The 22,869-nt window shown below is 40.3% G+C and overlaps 1 protein-coding gene across 1 annotated transcript in view; it reads right to left on the reverse strand.

Moving 5' to 3' along the window:
- Nucleotides 1-21,269, reverse strand: part of LOC129769261 (protein patched) — a 65,119-nt gene extending 43,850 nt beyond the window's left edge. Inside the window, exon 1 of the mRNA XM_055771385.1 lies at nt 20,052-21,269. Within this exon, the coding sequence (XP_055627360.1) occupies nt 20,052-20,189 (138 nt within the window). The 5' untranslated portion in view covers nt 20,190-21,269. The remainder of the gene's footprint in view (nt 1-20,051) is intronic.
- Between the last annotated feature and the right edge of the window lie 1,600 nt (nt 21,270-22,869).

Consider the following 22,869-nt stretch of genomic DNA (forward strand, 5'->3'; position numbering starts at 1 on the left):
GGTATGGCTTGGAGTGCGGAGGATTGCGCGAGAGATAAATGTCAAGGTCAATTGCCAAGAATGTATGTACGATATATGTGGCATGCGCCACGGCTCGGCCGGCATCAGGATCGTGTGACTCGTGTGAATGCGTGGATAAAGCGGAGACACGATAAGAGTCTCGCGGATGCACAAACGTTTTATCCGCCTTAGTCTGTCTCCACGGTGGTGATCTTTTTTTTTCCCACAAACTAGCGTCAACAGTCGTGGCGTACCGCCTATACAACGCTCGCTGGGAAATGTTCAAATCCCAAAACACATGTCGCGCTAATAACGTAATGATAGTTTTCGCGGCTGTTTACATCCAATGTTTATCTCCTCAGCTAGCCGCCAGCGTAAAACAGCATCGCGCATCTCCTTGGCGGTCTTATTTGCCGCGGCAACCGAGCGCGAATATGTTGAATTGTTTAATCTGATATTTAGACCTACCGCATCGACACTGTTGCCGCGGCACACACCTCGGGGGTCCCACTCTGCGCGCGTTACTCGCGCCTTCGTCATCGACAACGACGAAACCGGAGAGAATGAGCGTGGAGTAACGTGTATGTCAATATGACGTATACCCGCTTCACGGAATGCCTGACCAACACAGCGAGATCACGAGGATCGAGCTTGATCGAGGCTGAGAGCAAGAGAGAGAGAGTCCTAATGAACATACCGGAGAGACCGGACATCTCACACTACGCCAACCTCACGGAAGTCTCGTCTGTATTGGTACCGGAGTTTGACTGCGCTCTCGTGCCAACAACTGTGGCTCACAACCGCAACGGAAAATGTCTTTATTATTGTGTAGTAAATCCAGAACGGGCGAACAATAAACCGAGGTGGTCTACTGTGCCAAATATGGACAGCAAGCTGTAGGCTGAGCGGCGATGTGAAGCGGTGATCTGAGGTAGGGGCGCGTCGTGCTTACGCTCGGCTCTCGGGAGGAAGTCCCGCTCCGGAGCATCAGTAGTAACAATAATAATAATAATAATACGGGCAATTTTAATATAAGCCAAACATTATATTCTTCTTTCCCGAAGGTGTCTTGGCTGTATTCGTTGTCATTCAGTTTCGCTCCCTCAGTGTGTAGTCTCGGTGTGCGGTAGACTACACTCCGCGAGTTGCCGATCGCCATCGCCGTCGCCACGATGCCAAACGCTATCCAACACTCAGATCTGAATAATTACATAATAAATATTTATTTTAATTATAGGCCATTCATTTCTATTACTGTCGCAATTGTCGTCAAGTCCCCAACCCTAGAATATCCTCTTCCGTCGTGCGCATCCACATTGCAGCCGTCGTCGCCGCTCTGTTGCGGTAAATGTTTGCGGTTTGTGTACAGAATTAATTGTCCGTATAGAAGTGACGATCACTGACCTTTTCGAGTACGCGCGAGTAAACGGCCAAGCTCGAGTAGGATCGAGCTCTTGACCGCGTGTGGTTTCGCGCTCTAGCAAGCCCACCCAGCGCGCGATGGGACGGACAAGCACGGATAATTGACATAGCGCCAGCCGGTGAGCTGTGTTCGCTAGAGTCTAGGAATTTTGTTCTCACTAGCGGATAACTCCTCGCATGCCTAGACGATAATTTTGAGCCTCCAAAAGGACACAAGTCGAATCAATTTCACCTTGGAAGTCACAACCGCAAGAAAATAATATTATTTAAACTTCGGCGTCAGAGGCAGCGGCATCAACAGCATCCGCCATCGTCGTCTGACGGACTCACGGAGACACTTCATTCAGATTGTAGCCCCATCATCGAGCGATGGATCGAAGACGCCGCCACAAGATACTCGCCTCCGGGGCGAGGAAATGTTAGCTCAGCCCAACTCTGTATGCGTGGCTTTGGTGGCAAAGGCAGTTAAACAACAACTCGAACGCTACACGGTGGCGGTTGCTGCTACGGCGGCAACGACAGCGAAGGAACACACACAGGAGAGGCAAAAGGCAAAAAAAATAAGTCATTTGTGTTATCTAAATTCTGCCATCTCATAAATTGCTACCGGATTTCTCAATCTTCAATTCGAACATATTTTTTCGTTTGCTGCATGGTTGTTGTTTTAATTTTGTGTCCTTCCCCCTGCCACACTCACTGGACACACACAGCATCCATCCAGCCTCTCGTAACAATCGTCGTCGATCGTTCGAGTTAATCGTTTTGTTGTCTTTTTTTTTTGTTTTCTCTCGGCAGGCTTCTTATTTAAACACTGCCGTTATTTGTGTTTACATTTTCAGTTATGTGTTTATTAGTGGCGACCGATTCGAACCGGCGATTCTGGAGATTGAAGGGCTCGGGTTCGAGACTTCAGCGCACGAGGCGATCGGAGCGGCTACCAGCTTTAATGAAGGATATCGGTTATGATGGTCGGTATTGCGTGAATGAAATGGGTATCAAAGGAAACAGAGAAATTTTGCGTGGAGTAGAAAATTTGATACAGTACCTCAGCAGAGTAAACGAAATGCGAAGATAACTGAGGTCAGCAAATATGGCCGGTTTGAAATATCATCGCGATGTGCAAAGGAATGGAAAACAACAGTTTGCATACTCAGCCCCACGATATAATATTAATTTTGTACCGTTACAATGTTTACGTAGAGGCTAGCTTCCGAAACATGAAGGGAACATTTGCAATTCCAGATTCATCTGCGTAGCATCCATTATAAGTGAAGCTGATTTGGGGTCGAATTCATTTTTTCCCTTGTTTGACAAGTAAAGCTTGAATCATTTGATATCTGTACGCAAAAAACGTATCTCGGAACCATGTTAATGAAATAAAAATATTGGATACTTATAATGAAAGTCATTTATTGCACTTTAAAATTCAAAATTATTCCGATTTGGTTTCGATGACGTCTCGCACTTCTCTTCGAATACCTCTCGTCATATTTTGGACATATTTTGGGTAACTTGTGCGGCCATTTTGTTCCACCACCTCTTCATCTCTGTCTCATCTAGGGATATCATTTGGTTGAAGTTAAAAATCAGGAAAATCACATCTAGGATTATGGCCAAACCATCGTCATTTTTTGTCCGTTAAGCACTAGCTCCAAGATTACAGCACAAAAAAATATGCCTAAAATAAAATCGAAGCGACAGTCAGCTTGTTTCATTTAGTGAATAGATACGTCCTCTATTTAGGCTAGCCTTTAAAACGAACAAAAAAATAGTTGAATTATATAAAATTGTGATAAAGGCGAACGAGGTCCAAAATGCAAGTTAAAAATTGTTCTGCGCAGTTACGACCTTTTAAAAAATGGTGAGAACAATCGACCATCTGTCACTCAGCGCGAGAAACAGAGATGCCAGGTTTGAAGACATGTAATCTTTGTGAAAACATTTGATTTACTGTGAAGAGATTTGTTTTTGTGAAGACATTTTGAAGACACTATGAGGTATGTGAAGACATTTCAGTATGATACTATTGGCCGAAAATATCGTCAGAAGAGGTAAGGTTTTTGTTTGACCGTTTGAGTGCGGAGCAAATTTTGTGAGCATATGCCAAAAATGGGATGAGTTTAGGTATATTTGAAAAAATACTAAAGAACGCAGATAACTGTTTAGGTCGCAAAAGTTGTATTAATGAAAAAAACATACACAAAAAGTGGGTTTTATAAAATTTTTTAACATTAATTTTCTTATTTGTATATATATATTTTTTTAATAATGAAAATATTATATTTACACAATTTCATTTGCAATTATCGTTTGCTACACGTGGAGTCCTCTTTCATAAATGTCCCCGAAAGACGAAATTCTACGTTAAGAGGTGCCAAGCCAAAAATATTAACATCAAGCTAGAAGAGCGCTATCGCGCTCTCCGCAGTTTTGGCATATAACAGGAGGAGCGCTATCGCGCTCCCCCGTATTCAAAGGGTTAAGTGTCGTTCTCTCACTTTTTTTTTCACGACCACTTCACGAATCGGAGGTTTTCCGGTTACTGTATCAATGAATAGTTTTATGTACATGTTTTGAGTTACAACCCAAACTTCAAAACTGGCATACACAAATTGAGTTATTTATAACAATTGTTCTATAAATGAGATTCATCCCTTCTATGGTTTGGCATTTTAGCCCACTTTAATAGAACACTTATCATAGTTCCGTTTTTATGGATGAATTGGGGCGATATTCACTCAATCAACGGTATAGCTAGTCAATTATTATTTCTAAACACATACATTTTGTTCGCTGCTGCACAATACGGGTCGGACTCGATTATATACAGACTCGAATCTATGTGATTCGATTCTATACAATTTTGGACTCGATTATATACAGTTTGAAAAAAAAATTTTTTTTTTTACTTTTCAAATATAGCTTGTTACAAGAAAAGATGCAACCTTTAACGTTAACGTGGAATTTAAGTGGCTATTAAATGTACAGTGAGGTAAAAATCGTGATTTTTGAAGAATTTGCTTGAATTTTCACCAGCAATTGTTTATATCGATATTGTAGTGAAATTAAGCAAGATAGAAGTTGGATGCCAAAGAACAAATTGTAGAGTGGTTTAAGAACATTAATTTAATTGATAGAAACAATCAAGTTCAGTATGAATTTTTGGGATAAAATTAACAATCACACTTTAAACAATACTTTTAAATTTCCACTTCCAAAACAGTTATTAAAATCCACTAACTTAGATGTTCCACTACTATATCCTGTACTAAATGTTTTCATCTTTCAAATGAAGGCAACATAATTGGGTTACGCAGCGTACTTTTAAGTGTAGAACCAGTTAAGGGCAACAGAGTCAGAAACAAAAAAAAAGTCCATAACTCTGTCATTGTTGAAATTCGAACATATGCGTAGAAGGATTTTTTGTCAAATATGATCAACTATCACCTTCTGAGAAATTCTGGAAAATAATATTTTTTCATGTGAGAAAGGTGTTTTCTGTCTTCAAGGGGATGAATCAAAAATTAAATTCTTCTTTTATTTTCAATAAACGAAAAATATATGTATAAAAAACGAAGAAAAAAATATTTTTTTGATTCACCCTGTGTCACATCAAATTGCATCACGGAAAAAACGCTGTAGAAAATCGCCCAGTAGACCGATCCTTTTGAAAATTTTAGACAGTAAAATGAAAACTGGGGGTCTCCGTAGCCACATTGGTTGCGCGTTCGCTTAGTAAGCGATCGATCGTGAGTTCAAAACTCAGGGCCCTCATTGACCATCTTTGTGTTGTTACAGAATAGCTACGTCCACGCAACAATCATCAGCGATGGAGATCGATCCACGGTCGAAATAAGATCGATTCATCCATACAACTGCTCTGCTCTGCCAGACACATCGGGCTACTGTTCTATAAATAACTCAACAATGATCAAACAACTGTCTCCGCTGTCCGGTGGTCCAACTGGATAATGGAAGAACAGAAAGAATACCCTTACGCCTAAATGGCTACTGTGTGAATGTACCATATGTAATGGTATAGAAGGAATACTGGCGAATGGCAACTGTGTAATGTGCTAATTATAGATATGATTCGGCTCTGTTACAGCTAAAATGCTAATGAGCCTTAAATAAATAAATGGGATAAAAAAAAAAAAAAAAAAATGAAAACTATTAAACAACTTTTGGCATTTTCTTTTTATTCATACTTCGAGCCCAAGCCCGTATGCTCGCACCTTCCTCTTTACCCCTTCCATAAGGTTCTGTACAACGTCAGGTTGTAGTTTTTTTGAACAGAAATCCATTTTCTCTTGAAGTCCGCCTCCGGTTTGACAACTTTCGGGTTCTTCCGGAGGGCCTGCTTCATAATCGCCCAATATTTCTCTATTGGGCGAAGCTCCGGCGCGTTGGGCGGGTTCATTTCCTTTGGCACGAAGGTGACCCCGTTGGCTTCGTACCACTCCAACACGTCCTTTGAATAGTGGCACGAAGCGAGATCCGGCCAGAAGATGGTCGGGCCCTCGTGCTGCTTCAATAGTGGTAGTAAGCGCTTCTGTAGGCACTCCTTAAGGTAAACCTGCCCGTTTACCGTGCCGGTCATCACGAAGGGGGCGCTCCGCTTTCCGCAAGAGCAGATCGCTTGCCACACCATGTACTTTTTGGCAAACTTGGATAGTTTCTGCTTGCGAATCTCCTCCGGAACGCTGAATTTGTCCTCTGCGGAGAAGAACAACTGGCCCGGCAGCTGACGAAAGTCCGCTTTGACGTAGGTTTCGTCGTCCATTACCAGGCAATGCGGCTTCGTCAGCATTTCGGTGTACAGCTTCCGGGCTCGCGTCTTCCCCACCATGTTTTGACTTTCGTCGCGGTTAGGAGCCTTCTGAACCTTGTATGTACGCAGGCCCTCCCGCTGCTTGGTCCGCTGGACGAATGAACTTGACAAATTCAGCTTATTGGCGACATCGCGGACCGAACTTCTCGGATCACGTCTAAACTGCTTAACTACGCGCTTGTGATCTTTTTCACTGACGGAGTATTCATTTTTGCCGTTCTTCACCTTCCGGTCGATGGTTAGGTTCTCGAAGTATCGTTTTAGTACTCTGCTGACCGTGGATTGGACGATTCCCAGCATCTTACCGATGTCCCGATGTGACAACTCCGGATTCTCGAAATGAGTGCGCAGGATTAATTCACGACGCTCTTTTTCGTTCGACACCATTTTTCCAAATTTACGAAAAATTGACAGTGAAGCATGGCCAACGTGATCTATACACTCTTATCTGATTATAAGCGAAAGCTGAAGATATAATTCCTAAAAATTAAATTTCTACAGCGTTTTTTCCGTGATGCAATTTGATGTGACACACCCTTTTTATACAGGATTCGATTATATACAGTGAAAAGAAATCGGAGACTGTATATAATCGAGTCCGCGCTGTATATTCTTTGATCATATTTATTGAAATAAATTTCAAAACCTCGAGGTAAGTTTAATGAACGCTAATAACAATATCCGTTAGAATAAACATTGAATAATCTACCAAACATTGTTCAAAATTATGTTATGAATTTTAGTTTCCTTCAATGTGACCGTGAAGAGATTTGAAAACATTTTTTGTACTATGTGAAGACATCTGAAAAAATCAGCGTCCATGGCAAACAACATATAATGCATCACAATTGTTCTTGCAGAATTTACAGCTGTAAAAACGGTAAAATCTTCAAAAATTAGCGTTTACTAGTTATATTTTTTAAGATTTTAATCTTCATTTTCATGTAAAATGGACAATTTTCCATCATGAAATCCCAGTTGCAGTCCGCAAACTGATCTTACCTGAGAAATGAAGGCAAAGGCTTGTCCGAAATTGTTGTAAAACTACCATCGTCCGTTCAGTACGTGCTTCAGAACTTCAAGGAAACTAATTCTTTCGAAACAACTCCCGAAAGAGGTCGTAACCATTGCATAATTATGTGATACATTTATCAAATTCCCAAGGTGAGTACTCTCAAGGTGGTTACGAAACGCCAACATTAACGTTAAGTTAGACTATGGCGCAAACTCAAAATCGAATTATATCCGAAAAAAATTCGACCGACAGTCAAACAGTCATTTTGTGGTGTAGGGTGCCTCTAGTACAAGTGGACCTAGAAACCTGACATTTATTGAATCTACCATGGTTCGATTTGTGTATTTGGGCATTTTGAATATGTATTTGCATATTCTGTAAAATTGAGTAATTGATCCGACTTTCAGCTCGTTAAAGATAATGATCCGAACTTTCGTCGAAGCTCATCAAGGAATGACTCTTTAAAACGTCAAGTCAATCCATGGATTTGGGTCCGTTTAATATGCATCATGGTATGAAACGCAAGAATATCTTCCCAACTCAAATCTTCTGAACGGTTGGATTTGATATTTGCACCTACATCGATTTCAAATCGTATGTCATTAGGATATTCTTGGAATGTTTCAGTGTATGGATATGCGGGTTTACCTGTAATAGTTCATTGTGTCAAATTGATGTCAAACCTCTGTTTCAACAAAATGACAAAATATACATTGGTCTCCGATACGTTTGAACAGTAATCATTGCGTTTTTCTGTAAAACAAGCATACTTCCGGCGCAATTTGTCGGTAGAACAACACCGTGATTGGAGAAACAAAAACTCTGGATGAAAACAGATGGAAGATCTGGTGAGAGTTGCAACTGTAACTCTTTACAAGCTGACAAAATTTTAGTCACTAATAGAATTTTTTTTACTCAAATACAAAATGTACTAAAAATAGTATTCGTCAACAAAATTTTCAATTTCATATGGAAATCAGGACAAATGCTAGAATATGAAAAATAAATAATCAGGACGCCCCAAAGATTAATATGTCTTTAATAATCATGATATGTTCAGACAAATCAGGACGGATGGTATCCCTAGTCTCATCCCGAATCATCTTTCCACTCTTATTCAACTTCTGTTTGACAATTGCCCAATATTTCTCAATTACACGGCTGCACGGCAATTGCTGCGCTGTAAAAGGAGCTTGCCAAATCAGGCCAAAACTTTAAAGGTCCACTGTGAGTTTTAATGTGAGGAAGAACACGTTTTTTTCTGGAACTCTTGCATTTTGGAATCCATAGTCTTCTTTGTCTCGAAAACCTAGGTTTTTTGTCCACAACTGCAACAAATTGGTAGATCATAAGCTTTCTTGCTAATTTATCGACAAAAACGAATTTGAACTAGCTAGGGACATCCATCTTCACGCACGTTTTGTCGGCTATGAGGATTCATTCTTCGTATTTCGTGAGAATCTCACTGTACAGCTTTCGGGGACGTCTTTCAACCACCAGATTCTACTCCAGTGTCCTGTTTGGTTGCTTACCGGCCCGAAAAGATCTTTGACTGGCATCGAATTTCTTGGCACCTTGCCACTACACGAAAACTACTCTGAAGCAGTTTGGAGGCAAAGAGGTGCGTACCCGAACACATGATTGATGGATTCATTGCCCGGAAATATTCTCCGTTGACACTTTTTGTGCATTAGTGAAATTAACACGTTCGACGCCCAACGCGACGTTTTTGAGTTTCTTGCAGAGCCCAATTTGCGATTAAATTATTAAATGAAGATCAAACATAGTTGATAGATAACTTTTACATGATCTAGCAATGTTTGTTTTCAATTGAAGACGAATTGATGACAATAACACATGCCAAAGTCATAGAATAGAGGTTTTGCAAAAAAAAACTGCAGTACAAACCATCCGTACTATATATTACTAAAAAGTATAGTATAAACAGTATAATATTATGGTTATGAATTTATTATTATTTTTCATGTCCTATGTGACGGGGCGTCGAAAGTGTTAAACCTTAGGGAACAGAGACGGTGGTAAATTCCAAAAAGACAGGATAAAACATACCACTTCCGTTGGAAAATCGTCTGTGCAGAACATGTGCAAAATGAAATCGCAACGGGGTGTTTTTGATTCAGATTGTGGACTAGTTTCTCAAACACTTTTAACCACGCATCTTAGGATGGAAACGTCTCGAAAATTTCCAACATGATGATTAGAGCCCGATTCGAAGATCGAACATATTGGAGCGGTTTTCTACAACTGCGGAAATGTGCTGTAACGTAGCGACTTCATGAAGATGATTGTCAGTGTCTGCAGAGATGTGGCGGATTCTTTTAGGAACAGTGGTTGATCAGTGTTAGAACCTTTAGAAACGTCAAGTTTACCTAAGCCAGATGAGATATCGTGCTGTATTATTACAACGATAAATTCAGATCAAAAGCGGAACGATGCGAGAAGCTGTCCGGGGATAATACTGGCGTATTGGAACAATATATCTTCTCGAAATGATAAGCGAACAGATTCGCCAATTCTACCATGAAATAAGCGATATCACTTATCGCACCATTGCCCGGAAGACTTGTAAAATCTTGTAGGTAGGCTAGATGAAGACACGATTGGTTCAACAATGCTAGGATCGCTAGAATACCAGGCCTAGAAGGTGGTCATTTGCGTTCGATACACTGTTTTTTGAAAGGAGATCGATGGTAACCATCGATTCGACTGGCGTAATGTCTTGGTCTAATGAAGCGTCTCTCGTATCAACCATCTAATCACATTGTTCTCTCATTTCAACCGGAGAAGATTGTAGTCTCCCACAACGACGATCGTTCTTCTTCTTCTTTAATGGCAGTAACGTTCCTAGAGGAACTTCGCCGTCTCAACGTTACTTGCGTCATTTTTATTAGTACTTAGTTGAGATTTCTATGCCAAATGACACGCCTTGCAATGCATTCTGAGTGGCAAGCTCTAGAATATGCGTGATCACAGTGCAAGTCGGAGGAAATTTCTTTGACGAAAAATTCCCCCAACCAGAACGGGAATCGAACCCTAACACCCGGCATGTTAGTTATGACGCTAACCACTCGGCCACGGGAGCACAACGACGATCGTGTCGGAATGAATATATCGCTGGTTGCGAGTTGGGCTACATACCAGGGCTTTGCACAGTCATAGTCAACTGAGGATAGTCAGCTGACTAACTGACTGACTATATCCATAGTCAGTTAGTAATGACTTTTGGCTTCACGCAGTTTCTCCGCCAAAATGACTGAACAGTCAGTCGGCCGTTTAGTCGCTATCTCCCTCTACCGGCTCGACTATATCATTTCATTCTTCCCAGTCAAATTGTCCTCTTTGCATTTTGAAGTGACTTCCCCCAAAATGAATTCGTTCCTCGCATGCATCGATGTTTGAGTTCAACGTGGTTTGACATACGCTACAGGTAAGCTAGATTCTTTTGTATCGTACACGAAAATTACTTACACGTATAAAATAACGTGCAGTGTGTGTGCGCTATTTTGCACGCCTAATACTAACTAATACTAACGCGAGGACCTTTATAGCATACTTGATAAATGTCTAAGTTCGTTGGTTTGAGTTCACGATGGGTACACAATAAACCGTCCATTGATGGGGTAATTTATTTTTTGCATCAGAAATCATGTTTTTGTTCCTTTTTATATGGACTTAAAAATAATATTGGGTACGCGGGAATGAATTAGTGTCAGGGGGAAATGGAAGTGTGGATTGAAGTCAGTTGAATGAAGAGGCAGATTTGTATTCATTAGTCGAGTCAGTTCAAATAACCACTGACTGGACTCGTTCACCAGTCATCCTCGCTAGTCAACGATAGTGAATTCATTTTCTAGTCAAGTCAATTTTTGTTGGCGGCGACTGCCGAAGCAGTTCTAGTCGAAGCGAAGCTGCTGAGAGTAGAGTCGGTCCTCATTTTTCACCTTCGAAGATTTCGGGCCCTGCTACATACATACACCGATGACTTTAGAAGGCTGACACAGACGAAACCTTGCTCGAGGATGTCACTGTCTACTAGTGTTACTGATTTGCAATTAAGTATCATGCTACGAAACTTCAGAAACCATTTCAGAGAGTTAACAATTTCACGTCTGTAACGATTTTTCCGGAGCTGATGAGCCATCCAAGATTCCGGAAGAATTTCAATACCAGTTATATCGTTCTTCCAAATCTTCCAAATAATCAAAGTTCTCACGAGTTCACCAAACTGATCCAGAGACTACCCAGGAGCTTCAGTCCTTTATTTCGGAATGGCCACTGTACTGCATGCATTTTTATCTACAAATTTGAAAGTTTGATTTTATATTTGAGAATTGTAGTCGCCAGTAGTTCTGTTAGCTGTTCCGGTTTTTGAATGTTTGGCTTCCATCGATCTCTATTGTAATGAACCAATTATAGACTTGATCTTGATTTCCGATAGATTATTTTTATCGAATTAAGAGCTTCGAAAGCATTTCTCGCGTAACTTTTGAAAAGGTCCAATGTAACATTTTCGTCAACTCGAGAAAAACGAAGTTGAAGACCCAAACATTATCCCGCGGTCTTTATCACTACTTTCACCACTAGCAGTCAAGAATAACTCTGAAAAACCAGTCGTAACTGTTGTTCCGTGATTTGAGATTAAAGTTGAAGACTAGGAGCGAAAAATGTTACATTGGACCTTTTGACTGCCCGCATTTGCACATTGGACATATTACGTTGCACGATAAGAATTTGAAACTAACTACTAAACAACAATCCAAATAACAGCATTTCATTCTAAAGGCAGATTATTATTGTTATCACTCGTCTAATTGTACTAAAATCGGTAACAACACCTGTAAGAAACAAAAACTCAAAACGACCGAAGTACGATTTCGTATTGTTTTGACTGCTTTGTTACTTCGGACGTTTCGGGCGTCGAAGAAAAGAGGCGTCCGAAGTAACAGCCGGGCGCATAAAATCCGAATCTGTACATTGGATATGTTTTGTATCGGCGATAAAAAGATGAAGAAGATAGATACGTGAACGATTGTTTTTGTAATACATTAAATGATTGAAAACTAATAGCGTGCATCCATTAACTCGATTTGTTCACATTTGTTACATAGGACCTTTTCAAAAGTTACGCGAGATTTCAAATGTTGGCCATGGCACACGATAAGTCTACTTTCAACAAAAAAATAGTGGTACAAACCCTTTCAAGATGGCCGAGGAGATGCTAATGACGGACTTGACTCTGGACGTTCCAGCACGCTAACAACAGATGGAAACGTAAAGGCAGTAAATAAATTTGTTCTGGAAAATCACTATTATAGAAAGTTGTTATATCAGTTGGCTGTTATGTGTTGACAGTTTCTGGAATTTTCCATTGATATACTTCCCATTTCCTCTTTATTCTCGATACATGAAAATCCACTTCATTCGTCATAAAAGCTATCCTTCCGTTTTCATCGAAATGAAGCAATCTTCATTCGTTTTGGGTTATTTTTTTTTGCAGACAATTTGCCATTCCACTCGTAAAAATATGGCAAATACCACACACGACGCTTGCCTCCGGTCCTGTTGCTGCTGCTGCTGTCGTATCCTATCGTTCGCTATTATCCGCAGGCAATCAGTATTAGAGTAAAGAAAAAAATTCAAAGAATTGCAAAAATGGTTAATCCCAAAACGCCCAGCTAAACGGATTCCTACTGTGTGACTCCAGCAATGCACAGCCAGGTCAAAATGAATAGTTTTTTTTTGGATTCGCTCTCAACTGATTTCTAGAAAGTCACGTAATCATGCCCCAGTGTGAAACAAAACAAACACTGCGTGTGCACTTTTCTGTGGTTTCTAAACCGAATTGGATGTCGCGTGAATGGACCACCCTGACATTGAACCGAAACTGGAAGGAGAAAGCATCTGATTTCATAATCCGGTCGCGAAAGTACAATTATGCGTGCGATTGTGCTATGAATGGAAGCAATTCGTAGCGTCAATGAATCGCGATCCAATTCATGAATGAGCAGCAGCGTTTCTATCGCGATCGCGAGTTGAAAAAATAAAATCGCTATCAGTGCGAGTAGCGCTGTTATTTTTGTCGGTGGTGATTACTATGTATAGCTGCTACCCGTGCTGGAAGCTCCAGCAAGTCTCTGGCCGCTGATAATGAGAAAACAAGTCGCACGAAGAAACAATGACATTTTTGGGCAGCACCTCTCAACGATGGTTCGCGTTCGCGTTGGGAAAACGTGAACGGACTGTTGATAGTGCGCTGTCCAACTGCGTTGGACGCAACGGCCGCGGAGTCAACTCTGAATCACGTTTCGTTATGGCCATTTTTGGCATTGAGGCTCGGATCGGACCACCAGCGGAGTTCGTAGGAGGCATGTTTCCGTCGTCCCTGAGAGAACAATAAGAAACAACAGAAATGGGCCAAAAGCGATGGAATGTATTCAGCTGCCGTCCGCTGCCGACTGGAATGGTATCGCGACCGAAACGCGGTCTACTAAACAACAACGAAAAACGCCCACTAGAGCGCGCGTATCGAATTGACACGACACTCGGAACTGACAATTGATTTAATACTATCTGTTTTGTTCGATCTCTCTCTAATTCAACGCTGGTTCTCAGCTGTCAGCTAACAACAAAATTCCTCTCCGGATAATATTAATTTCAGCTGATGGCGTGAAATGTGTCGCACCGGGTGGTCCAGGAACATTTCTCGGTGTCGCTGATATTGGAGATTTCTCCAACTTTCGGCGAGTAATTCAGGTAGCCGAGAGGCGCGCGCGAAACTTGTTTCGCACGGATCAGTCCATGATCAATTGTGACGGGGGGAGACACACGTACGAATGCCAACTGGGTCGTCGTCAACCATGCAGGTTTTTTCTTTAATATATCCTCTCACTGTTATTGAATTTATTCAAATGGTAATTTGACCACGAATTGGATTTGACTCTAGCAATGCACGGACCAATTCATCGCCACCATTGTGCCACCGTAATCGTGAAGCGTCCGGCAGCCGCAGCAGGGCGATGGTGTCGACCGTGACTGATAGAGCGACTGCAAAACAAATCTCTTAATTTCTTCAATTCCCTCCGCCTTCGTTCTTTCCATGCTATTCTCCTCCGTTTCTCGTAGTCCCAGGGACCAGAGGGACCCCGACCGTCCGTCGTTTCATCTTAATTTTTTCACTTCTTCGAAACGTTTGTTATTTTACTGTTTCTGCTTCCATCAGATGATCCCTCTTCTCTCTGCTCGGCGTGTTTTTTTTCTTCTTTTGGTTGCTGCCTCTTTCGAGATCTCTTCCTCTTCGTACTTTTATGGAGAAGATTGAGTTGTAATGGCTAATGGAATAATATACGTTGGGAACTTGGGCGACGGCGACGACAACGACGAAGACGTCAACTGCTGATGATGACGATTGTAATGACGATTTCTTTACTATACGGCATGATCCAAAATGAACCAACGGTGATCTCTTTGTTGTTATTGTTGATTCTTGTCGTCTTCGAACAAAAATATCTGCATTTGATGATCTCTCTGCCAAGCATCAAATCTTCGGGGTAGACCGGGGGTAAGAACGGAAACCGAAGGCACAAAAACTTCCCGGTTTCCCGAAACAACTCGCCTCCACAAGTTGAAGGCAAAGTTCCGGCTTTTTTGGAGGTGGGCACCGATTTGAAACGGTAATAACGTTCTGTGGCTGAATTAGTCATTCAGTGAACGTCTCACAGAACTAATTTACATAAAGCTAGCGTTGTGAGACTAGAATAATCAACAGCAACGCAGCAAACGCAGCTGATGTTTGACGTATTTCCCACATTTTGAGTTGTGTAATAGCTGATAAAATGTAGGACACTTCATGAACATCACGATCTGATGTAATGTGCAATTTTGACTTGACTTGACTGCGATATACTTTTTTAAGAATAGCGCAAACATTTCCTAGAGATTATTCATCTAATTAATACATGGGCTGAAACATTTTCTGTATTGACACATAGATGGCATTGCAACGAGTAAACAGGCATCTGAAATTTGATAAGCAGTTGAACTCAAGGAATGAAAACAAATTCGAAGTGCAATTCTATTGTTACGCTGAAAAAGGTTAAGTCAATACTGCTTCAATCATCTTGGCAGCACTGCAGTGAAAATGAGTAGTTATGAAAAGCTCGCGAAGAAAGTTGAACAACTGTCAAGTTTATCAACAGAGCGGTGTCTAGTTGTTATCAAATCGGCAAATACTGCCACGTAGTAATTATTTGACTTGAAAACTTATTGAGATGATAGATATTTTCCAAATTTTAGTTTTTTTTATTGTTAAACCCCTGAGCAGACGGTGTGGTTCGCAAACATAACGGTGTCGCGTAATGTAAAATTGGGTCGATTGAGTAGAGGTGTTCTTGAAGTTTGTGAACTATTTAGCATACACAAGTCGGTAGTTTCTCGTTTGTTGAAGCTTTCCTGGACAAGAGGATTTGTGGATACGGCTAACCGTCCAGGTAGTACAAGGAAAACTTTGACGAGATTGAATCGATTTAACATAAATTATCAGTATAATCCGGGTTGTTATCCCGTGAAAAGCGAACTTCTCTTCAAGGCCATGGTCTGGATCAGCGAAACCTCTAGATCTTCCCGCACCAGAAACCGGAAACTTATAGCTAAAGGGTTTCCTGGAGCTCGCGGACAGTTACCTTTGGGTTCTTCTTGACTTTGCCTCTTGACGATACACCTCTCTAATTATACACCTCTAGTCCGAACGTCTTTAGTTTCGGAAGAGTTTTCCAAACCACTGCCTTGCTGATAGCGACAGCCCGGTGCGATTTACCGTTTTGCACATTACGAACCATCAATTTTCGGATACACAAGAGAATTGGTTCCGAAATAACACTCTATTTTTTCAACTGAATCAAATTCGATCACGTGTACAAATGTACAACAATATAAACAATCGAGGGGTTTTCCGATGTAAACTCATCGAAAACATATCGAAGTGAGTACTGTTTTGTCATTGTTTTTTGATGAAAGTGAATTGATTTTTTGCTTCTTCAAGTGAAAAACGAATGTAAAAATTATGAAAAATATTTAAAAAGAAATATTTATATCGAAAAATATTACAGTGTGTTTAGTTTAATTTGAACCAAATCAATTGGATAAATCCAAAACAAAATTATGAGATGGGCACTTTATTTTGCTTATCAGTGTGTAAGCATATTCATTATGAATCTAATAACATCTTCCAGTTGCTTAAATTTTGTGGCTTCTAGTTTGATTTTTGTCAATTTGAGTATAAATAAATATCCAAAACCAGACATAGGTTGATAATTTTCATATTGTACAGATCCGAAAATCATGAATATAATTGAACTCGTGATTTGAAAGCACGTTTCTATATCTGTTAGTTTAGTTGCCTAACTTTTGTCCAATACCAAAATGTAACCATTCCACGGGAAGGGACATTACCGATTAAAGAAACTCTTCAGCCCATTCAATAAAGTGTAATTTCGACTAAGACACTCGGGCTTCGCTTGCTTCAAATGGTGGTGTACAAAAAAGATCATACAAATAAGACTTGACCTGTGTATACAACATCTTGATTCTTGTTGCATGCTTTTGCTGCCACAATGTATGTCACAGAAGGCTGGAAACAACAACAAAAGCCTATTTTCTCCATCTGGAGGTAGGATAATAATGAAGCGGAAGCGTATTCGCGATTGCTAAGCGCGTATGTCGCAAAAAGACATTTCAGCAGTCGTAGGAGTGCGCCGATGGACTGTAGAAAGAGTTTTAGGCCGAAGAATGAAGGAACAGCTATTAGTGAAGGGGCCTACAGGTCGTCCGAAGAAAACTCGGCATCTTAAAGATGACGCCGCTATTAAAAGAATCATCCTGGTGAATCCAGTGGGTTATATGGGATAAATGACATGTTCCTTGTGCTCCCGTGGCCGAGTGGTCACACCTAACATGCCGGTTCGATTCTCGTTCTGGTCGGGGAAATTTTTCGTCAAAGAAATTTCCTCCGATTTGCACTGTGGTCACGCGTATTCTAGAGCTTGCCACTCAGAATGCATTCAAGGCGTGTTATTTGACATAGAAATCTCAACTAAGTACTAATAAAAATGACGCAAGTAATACTACGTTGAGACGGCGAAGATTCTCTAGGAACGTGAGTGCCAATTCAGAAGAAGACATGTTCTTTCGCCTCGACTTTACTGTATAGAAAATCATAAAAGGACACGGAAATACACACATGATAGTAACATGATTTAAAATTTCAGTGAGTTAAAAAATTCTGCGATCCTCTTCACAGTTGAAATCATGTTTACCATTTCATACCGTCTCGAACTCCCAAACCGATCGTTACATAAACTCCCTCCCGGTAAAAGATGTGGTTAACGAGTACAAAAATGTTTACCGGAGTTAGAATTGGTAGCTTCAGATGCAGCCGCAGATCATTTTGAAAGAAGATACAGTGAATGGGTTACACTCCAAAGAGAACCGATAACGAATGTGGTATTTCAACTAGACAGAGCCCCATGCCAAACCTCGATCCGCACTCAGAACTGCCTACGGGAATATCTGTAGTTTCAGACGGAAGATAGGGCCATTCAGCCATGATCACTCAATGTGACACCAATCAAGGCCAACAAGACAATCATTGATCCTTTCCTATAGACAAACGCCGGACTGGTTTTAATGATAGAGGCTGGATATATCATAAGGCCAGCCCTGCGTTCCAGAAGCTTGTCGTAATTGTGACGAATGACTATTAGATCAATGGTTAGCCCTAGTTTTAAGTGATAATTATTCGGGTTTAAAGCATTTCTACTACTAATAAAATGTGTTTGTAATTATCCTTACATTGCATTCGCGTTGACGGCATTGAGCTTCGTTTACGAGTTTAGAGGAGCGTCATTGTTGATAATTGATTTTCAGGCGGAACACGTTTGTAAAATTACAATTATGAATGAAAATCAACTTTTCCGTATCAAATTAGTATTCTATTTAAATAAAAAAAACACTTTTTGCAGGTGGTAAAAAAATCTCATACGAAAATTGTTTTTTGAGACAATTTTATATTATAAAGAAAGGTTTTAGTAAAAATTTCGGAAATTTATAGACAAATGGTTAAATGAGAGTCAGGAATACGTGTTTCAAGTAACTAAAAAAAATGATGTAAACATTTTCAAATTATAAATCGACACCAGACGTCGACAATGTACTACTGTCATCGCGAATACAATTCACACATAACTTTTCAATAGGACTTATCTGTTTTGATCGATTCTCTTCATTGACTTTCTCTTTCGATAACCACGGCCTTGCAAACAGATTTTGCGCCAGTTTTTCCATATAGTTTGATAAACGAGATTTCCCCTCTACACTCCTGATTTTCGAATGTTTGGTTCTTGTTTTTAAAGGGACTTTAACCCAACCTCTGATTGTCGAACACATCAGGAAATGCTTTAACGCTGAGTTATTAACGGTAAAGAATGCCGCTGAAGAGAATCGATCAAATCAGATGGGTCCAATTGAAAAGTTAAGCGTGAATTGTAAGAGTGGTTCCATCAGAGCTATCGTACAGAAAGTTAATCAAAATCGAGGATTATCAGCTTTGAAAAGTGAGTGACATTTCAAACAGAGTGAAATTGACTTCATAAACAAGGTTTAATGGGTCGAGTGGCACTCAATAAACCACAGCTTTCGAGAAAAACATTGAAAGCGACCGAAGTGGCCAAAGGATCACATTAATTGGATAATTGATGACTGGATGAAGGTAATTTGGTCAGGTGGGACTGAAGTGATGTTATTTGGGTCTGATGCAAATGGCGACGAACCGGCTAAAGTCTACAAAATGACTGTTTGACTATCAACTAAGGTGAAGGTGAATTATTGAAACATAATAATTGGCCAAGTGACTCATCTGTTTTTTTACAATTTCCTGTGCATCGTGTCGTTTCGGAGAACTCGTTTACGTTGACGGAGTAATGAAAAAAAAGGTTTATTTGGACATATTGAAGCGGAAGTTTCCACTACGTTCGAAAAACTTGAAGATTGGTCGTCGGTACATACTCCAGCAAGATGGAGATTGAAAGCATACCTCAAAGTTGATATTAATTTGATTTACGGAAAGAAAAATCAATGTGTTGGAGTAGCCAGCACAATCTCCTGACCAATAGAACATTTGTGGTATATTTTGAAAGTTAATGTTTAAGAGAATATTCCAACAAGCATTCAGCAACTACGGCAGGGAATTGCAATTGACTGGAACAAAATCAGACTAGAAACTACAGCCAAACTTGTTGAATCCTTGTTGAAACCGCTATGTAAAGCTGTAATTTATGCCAAAGTTGGTTCATCAAAATAGTAAGTGGTTATCCGGAATAAAGTGGATATACTTTTATGCCGTATTTGTACTGTTAATTCAATTATCTGATCTCGAAATTTGACCATGGATTATTTTACATAATAATCACATCATTTTGATAAAGTGTAGTGCATTATTCTGGTGAATTACTTGTGAGAAATTCGAAAACGGTACATGGATAGATTTTTTTTTGCATATCGTAGGTAAAAAAAACATACCAACAATTTTTACATTTTTTTCGTTCGAGCACTGTTACACTGTAAATAATATCAAGCATCTAGCATTTTTTCTAGAGAGGCGTAAACAATCTTAGAACTAATCCACCAGAATACACCCAAGATGAATGAAAAACCAACGAAAGCTTCCCTCTGAAACAAATTCCTAACATCAATCAACGTTTCTTCTCTTACCTTCTCGATTTGATCCAGCGCGATCGAGGCATCGAACCAGCTGGTCCGGATGTACAGGTCGGAGAAAACTTTTTCATCCACGGCATCGCCGTGGGTGTCAGGTACTCGGGGTAAACTATCCATCGTCGGTACTACCATATTTGTGTTAGAATCTTTTTTTTTCGTCGCTTTCTTAAACACTAATTTTTATTCTTTTCGCTATGCCGTGTCGACTTCGCGCTAAAACATATCGCAACTGTATCCACTAAATGTCCATTTCCCGTCGTCACTGCTTTCGATGCGTAGACATTTTCGATAACATTTTTTTTGTCACTCTCAATTTCTCGCTTTCGTTTGAATACTTGGCGCGGCGCCTTCTACATCCCACTCTCGCTAGAAAAACTGACTCCCACACACATTTCAGCTCTCCGGCACTATTTCTAGTTTTGGGGTTGAAACTTCTAATCTCCAAAAATCTTCGAAGCACTTTTACCACACACTGAATTCTTTCCGCTTCCCTTGCGTACGACGCGCATACAGCTTTCCTAAACTACGACGGTTAGTGGCATGTGCGCATAAGACCGCTGTTGAATATCACTCCGATCACTAATTCGAAACGATCGCTACCGCGCTCTCAGGCGACTTTCTTGACTCGGAAACTCGGCTAGTCAAGCGAAACTAATCGACACACCATTCAAGCACTCCGCCAAAAAATTATGCTTCATGGCATGTTGTTTCTCCTCTTCTTGTGCTCGCACTTATGCCATAGGCGCATCCAAGCCAATGGCTCTAAAACTTAACGCGCAGTCTGGATGGACCGAACTACGCACACTTAATGTTGTCACGCAGGATTTACAATCCTATCCACCGATGAGTTTATATTTATTTATTTTTTTCCACACAACTCAATCGAAAAAAAAACATCCACACTCAATCACAATCAGTTGATCGCGCACCCAGTTCTCTTATTCCTGTGCCAAACCAATTCAGAATGTCACGAACATATATCGCAAGTGATCCGCACACCTTAGTAGCAGCTCCGTCTTCGACTTCAGCTTGGAGCAACACAGTTATCGAATCGGGGTGGTGGTTGTTGGTTTAGATCCACTCTCTTCTTGGGTGGTTTTCTGTTCGCTGATTGCCGTGGGCCGAGGATCGTACCCGACTTTGCGTCCGCACTTCGCGATTGTTTTCGATCAAATAAAGTCGGCCATCTTAGTCTTATGCTGTGTACGTATTACAACCAACGGGGGAACGCGCCCAGAGAGCGCGAGAGCACAGGACTCTCTCTCAGTTTCACGCTCTCTCTCTCTGCCTGAGAGAGAGCACATTCATGAAAACATATACACCCACACCCATCCATGCTGATGATATTTTGGTACACTGGTAGGTGGTTTCATGTTGATGTTGGGGTGCCTCGCGCAGCTTGAATCAAATTTCCATGATCGGAGCATCGACAGCGGGAGAGGGAGAACGCTATACACACAGAGACCTGACGATCTCGGCAAGCATGGTATCGATTTGGAACAGGAGAGATGGTAGATTGTTGAAGTAGCTTGCGGATTGAGTCGCCTGAAACTGAGGATGTGGGCTGGTCGCAAGTGGGGGTTATTAGGTGACAGACGAACTGTAGGGAGAACAATGAGAGAGTTGAAAGAAACTTTTATGTTGAAGTTTTTTTTTGCTGGTGGTGTAGCTTTGCCGTCTCGGGGAGAATCACCAACGAAGTTGCTGACTTGGGTCTGGCTCAAAAACAAAACCGTGTTGCCGATTGTATAAATTTGTAGTATTTCGGATGCATGATCGGTAAGAATAAACTATGTATCATTATTTTTTCAAACTGTCTTCTGAGAGACTGTCCACAAACCACGTGTTCAACCAATGGGGGGGGGGTTTAGGGGGTAAGTCAATGTCCACGCTTGTCCACGGAGAGAGGGGAGGGGTATAGATCGAGGCCACGTGGACAGGAAGCATTTTTTTTTCAAATACAACAAGAATTTCAATACTCTTCGTATTTATCAAAAAACGGATTGAGTCGCCTGAAAGTGCTGCCCAGTCAAACACTCGTAAATATTTTCTCATATCATTGATCTTCTTCAGTGAAATCTGTATTATAAAAATATCTCACGTAAACTGTGAATGACTAAGCTATTTTCTATGAGCGAACTTTTATAGTTACGGGGTGTGCATAGACCCTCATAGTTCAAATCTATTAAAATTTAACGATTCCATAATGGTTGAGATTCATGATATGCGTAAATGATTTTACATCATATATAATTTTCTATACATTTTGTTATATCTCGAGAACAGTTAGTCTTAGGATAATAATGTCTGTATAGTTTTTATACAGAATTGCGTGTGAAATCATTTTTCCAAAATATTTTAATTCCATCAATTTCCACTAGTCGTAAAAAAATTGAGCTAGTATTCTGATAAAAATATAAATAAATAAAAATATAGAAAGTACGCTACTTAGAATAATTTTACTACTCATTTGAAATATAAGAAAATTTTGCGTAGAATGCGGTTGTAAAACATTTAATTTAATGGAACCTATTAACTTTTAGAGGTAAAGATGAAACCAGAATTTTTGTGTTTTTATGGGTTTTTATAAATTTATAACTGGATTGTTTTTATCAACGAAATTGAATCTTTCCAACCAATCTATAATTCTTTCCTTTCCACCACACTGTTATCCTTCTCGTTATCTTGCACTAATTAAAATGATTCACAACACAATTTTATGCTATTTTTTTTCTCAAATGGAAGAATTGAATCGTGCTAAGCAGCGTAATTTTTGAATTAAAGTCAGTTTAAGGCAAAAACAAACGGTCTC

The sequence above is a fragment of the Toxorhynchites rutilus genome, chromosome 2 (genome assembly GCF_029784135.1).
Source record: "Toxorhynchites rutilus septentrionalis strain SRP chromosome 2, ASM2978413v1, whole genome shotgun sequence".
Lineage (NCBI taxonomy): Eukaryota > Metazoa > Arthropoda > Insecta > Diptera > Culicidae > Toxorhynchites > Toxorhynchites rutilus.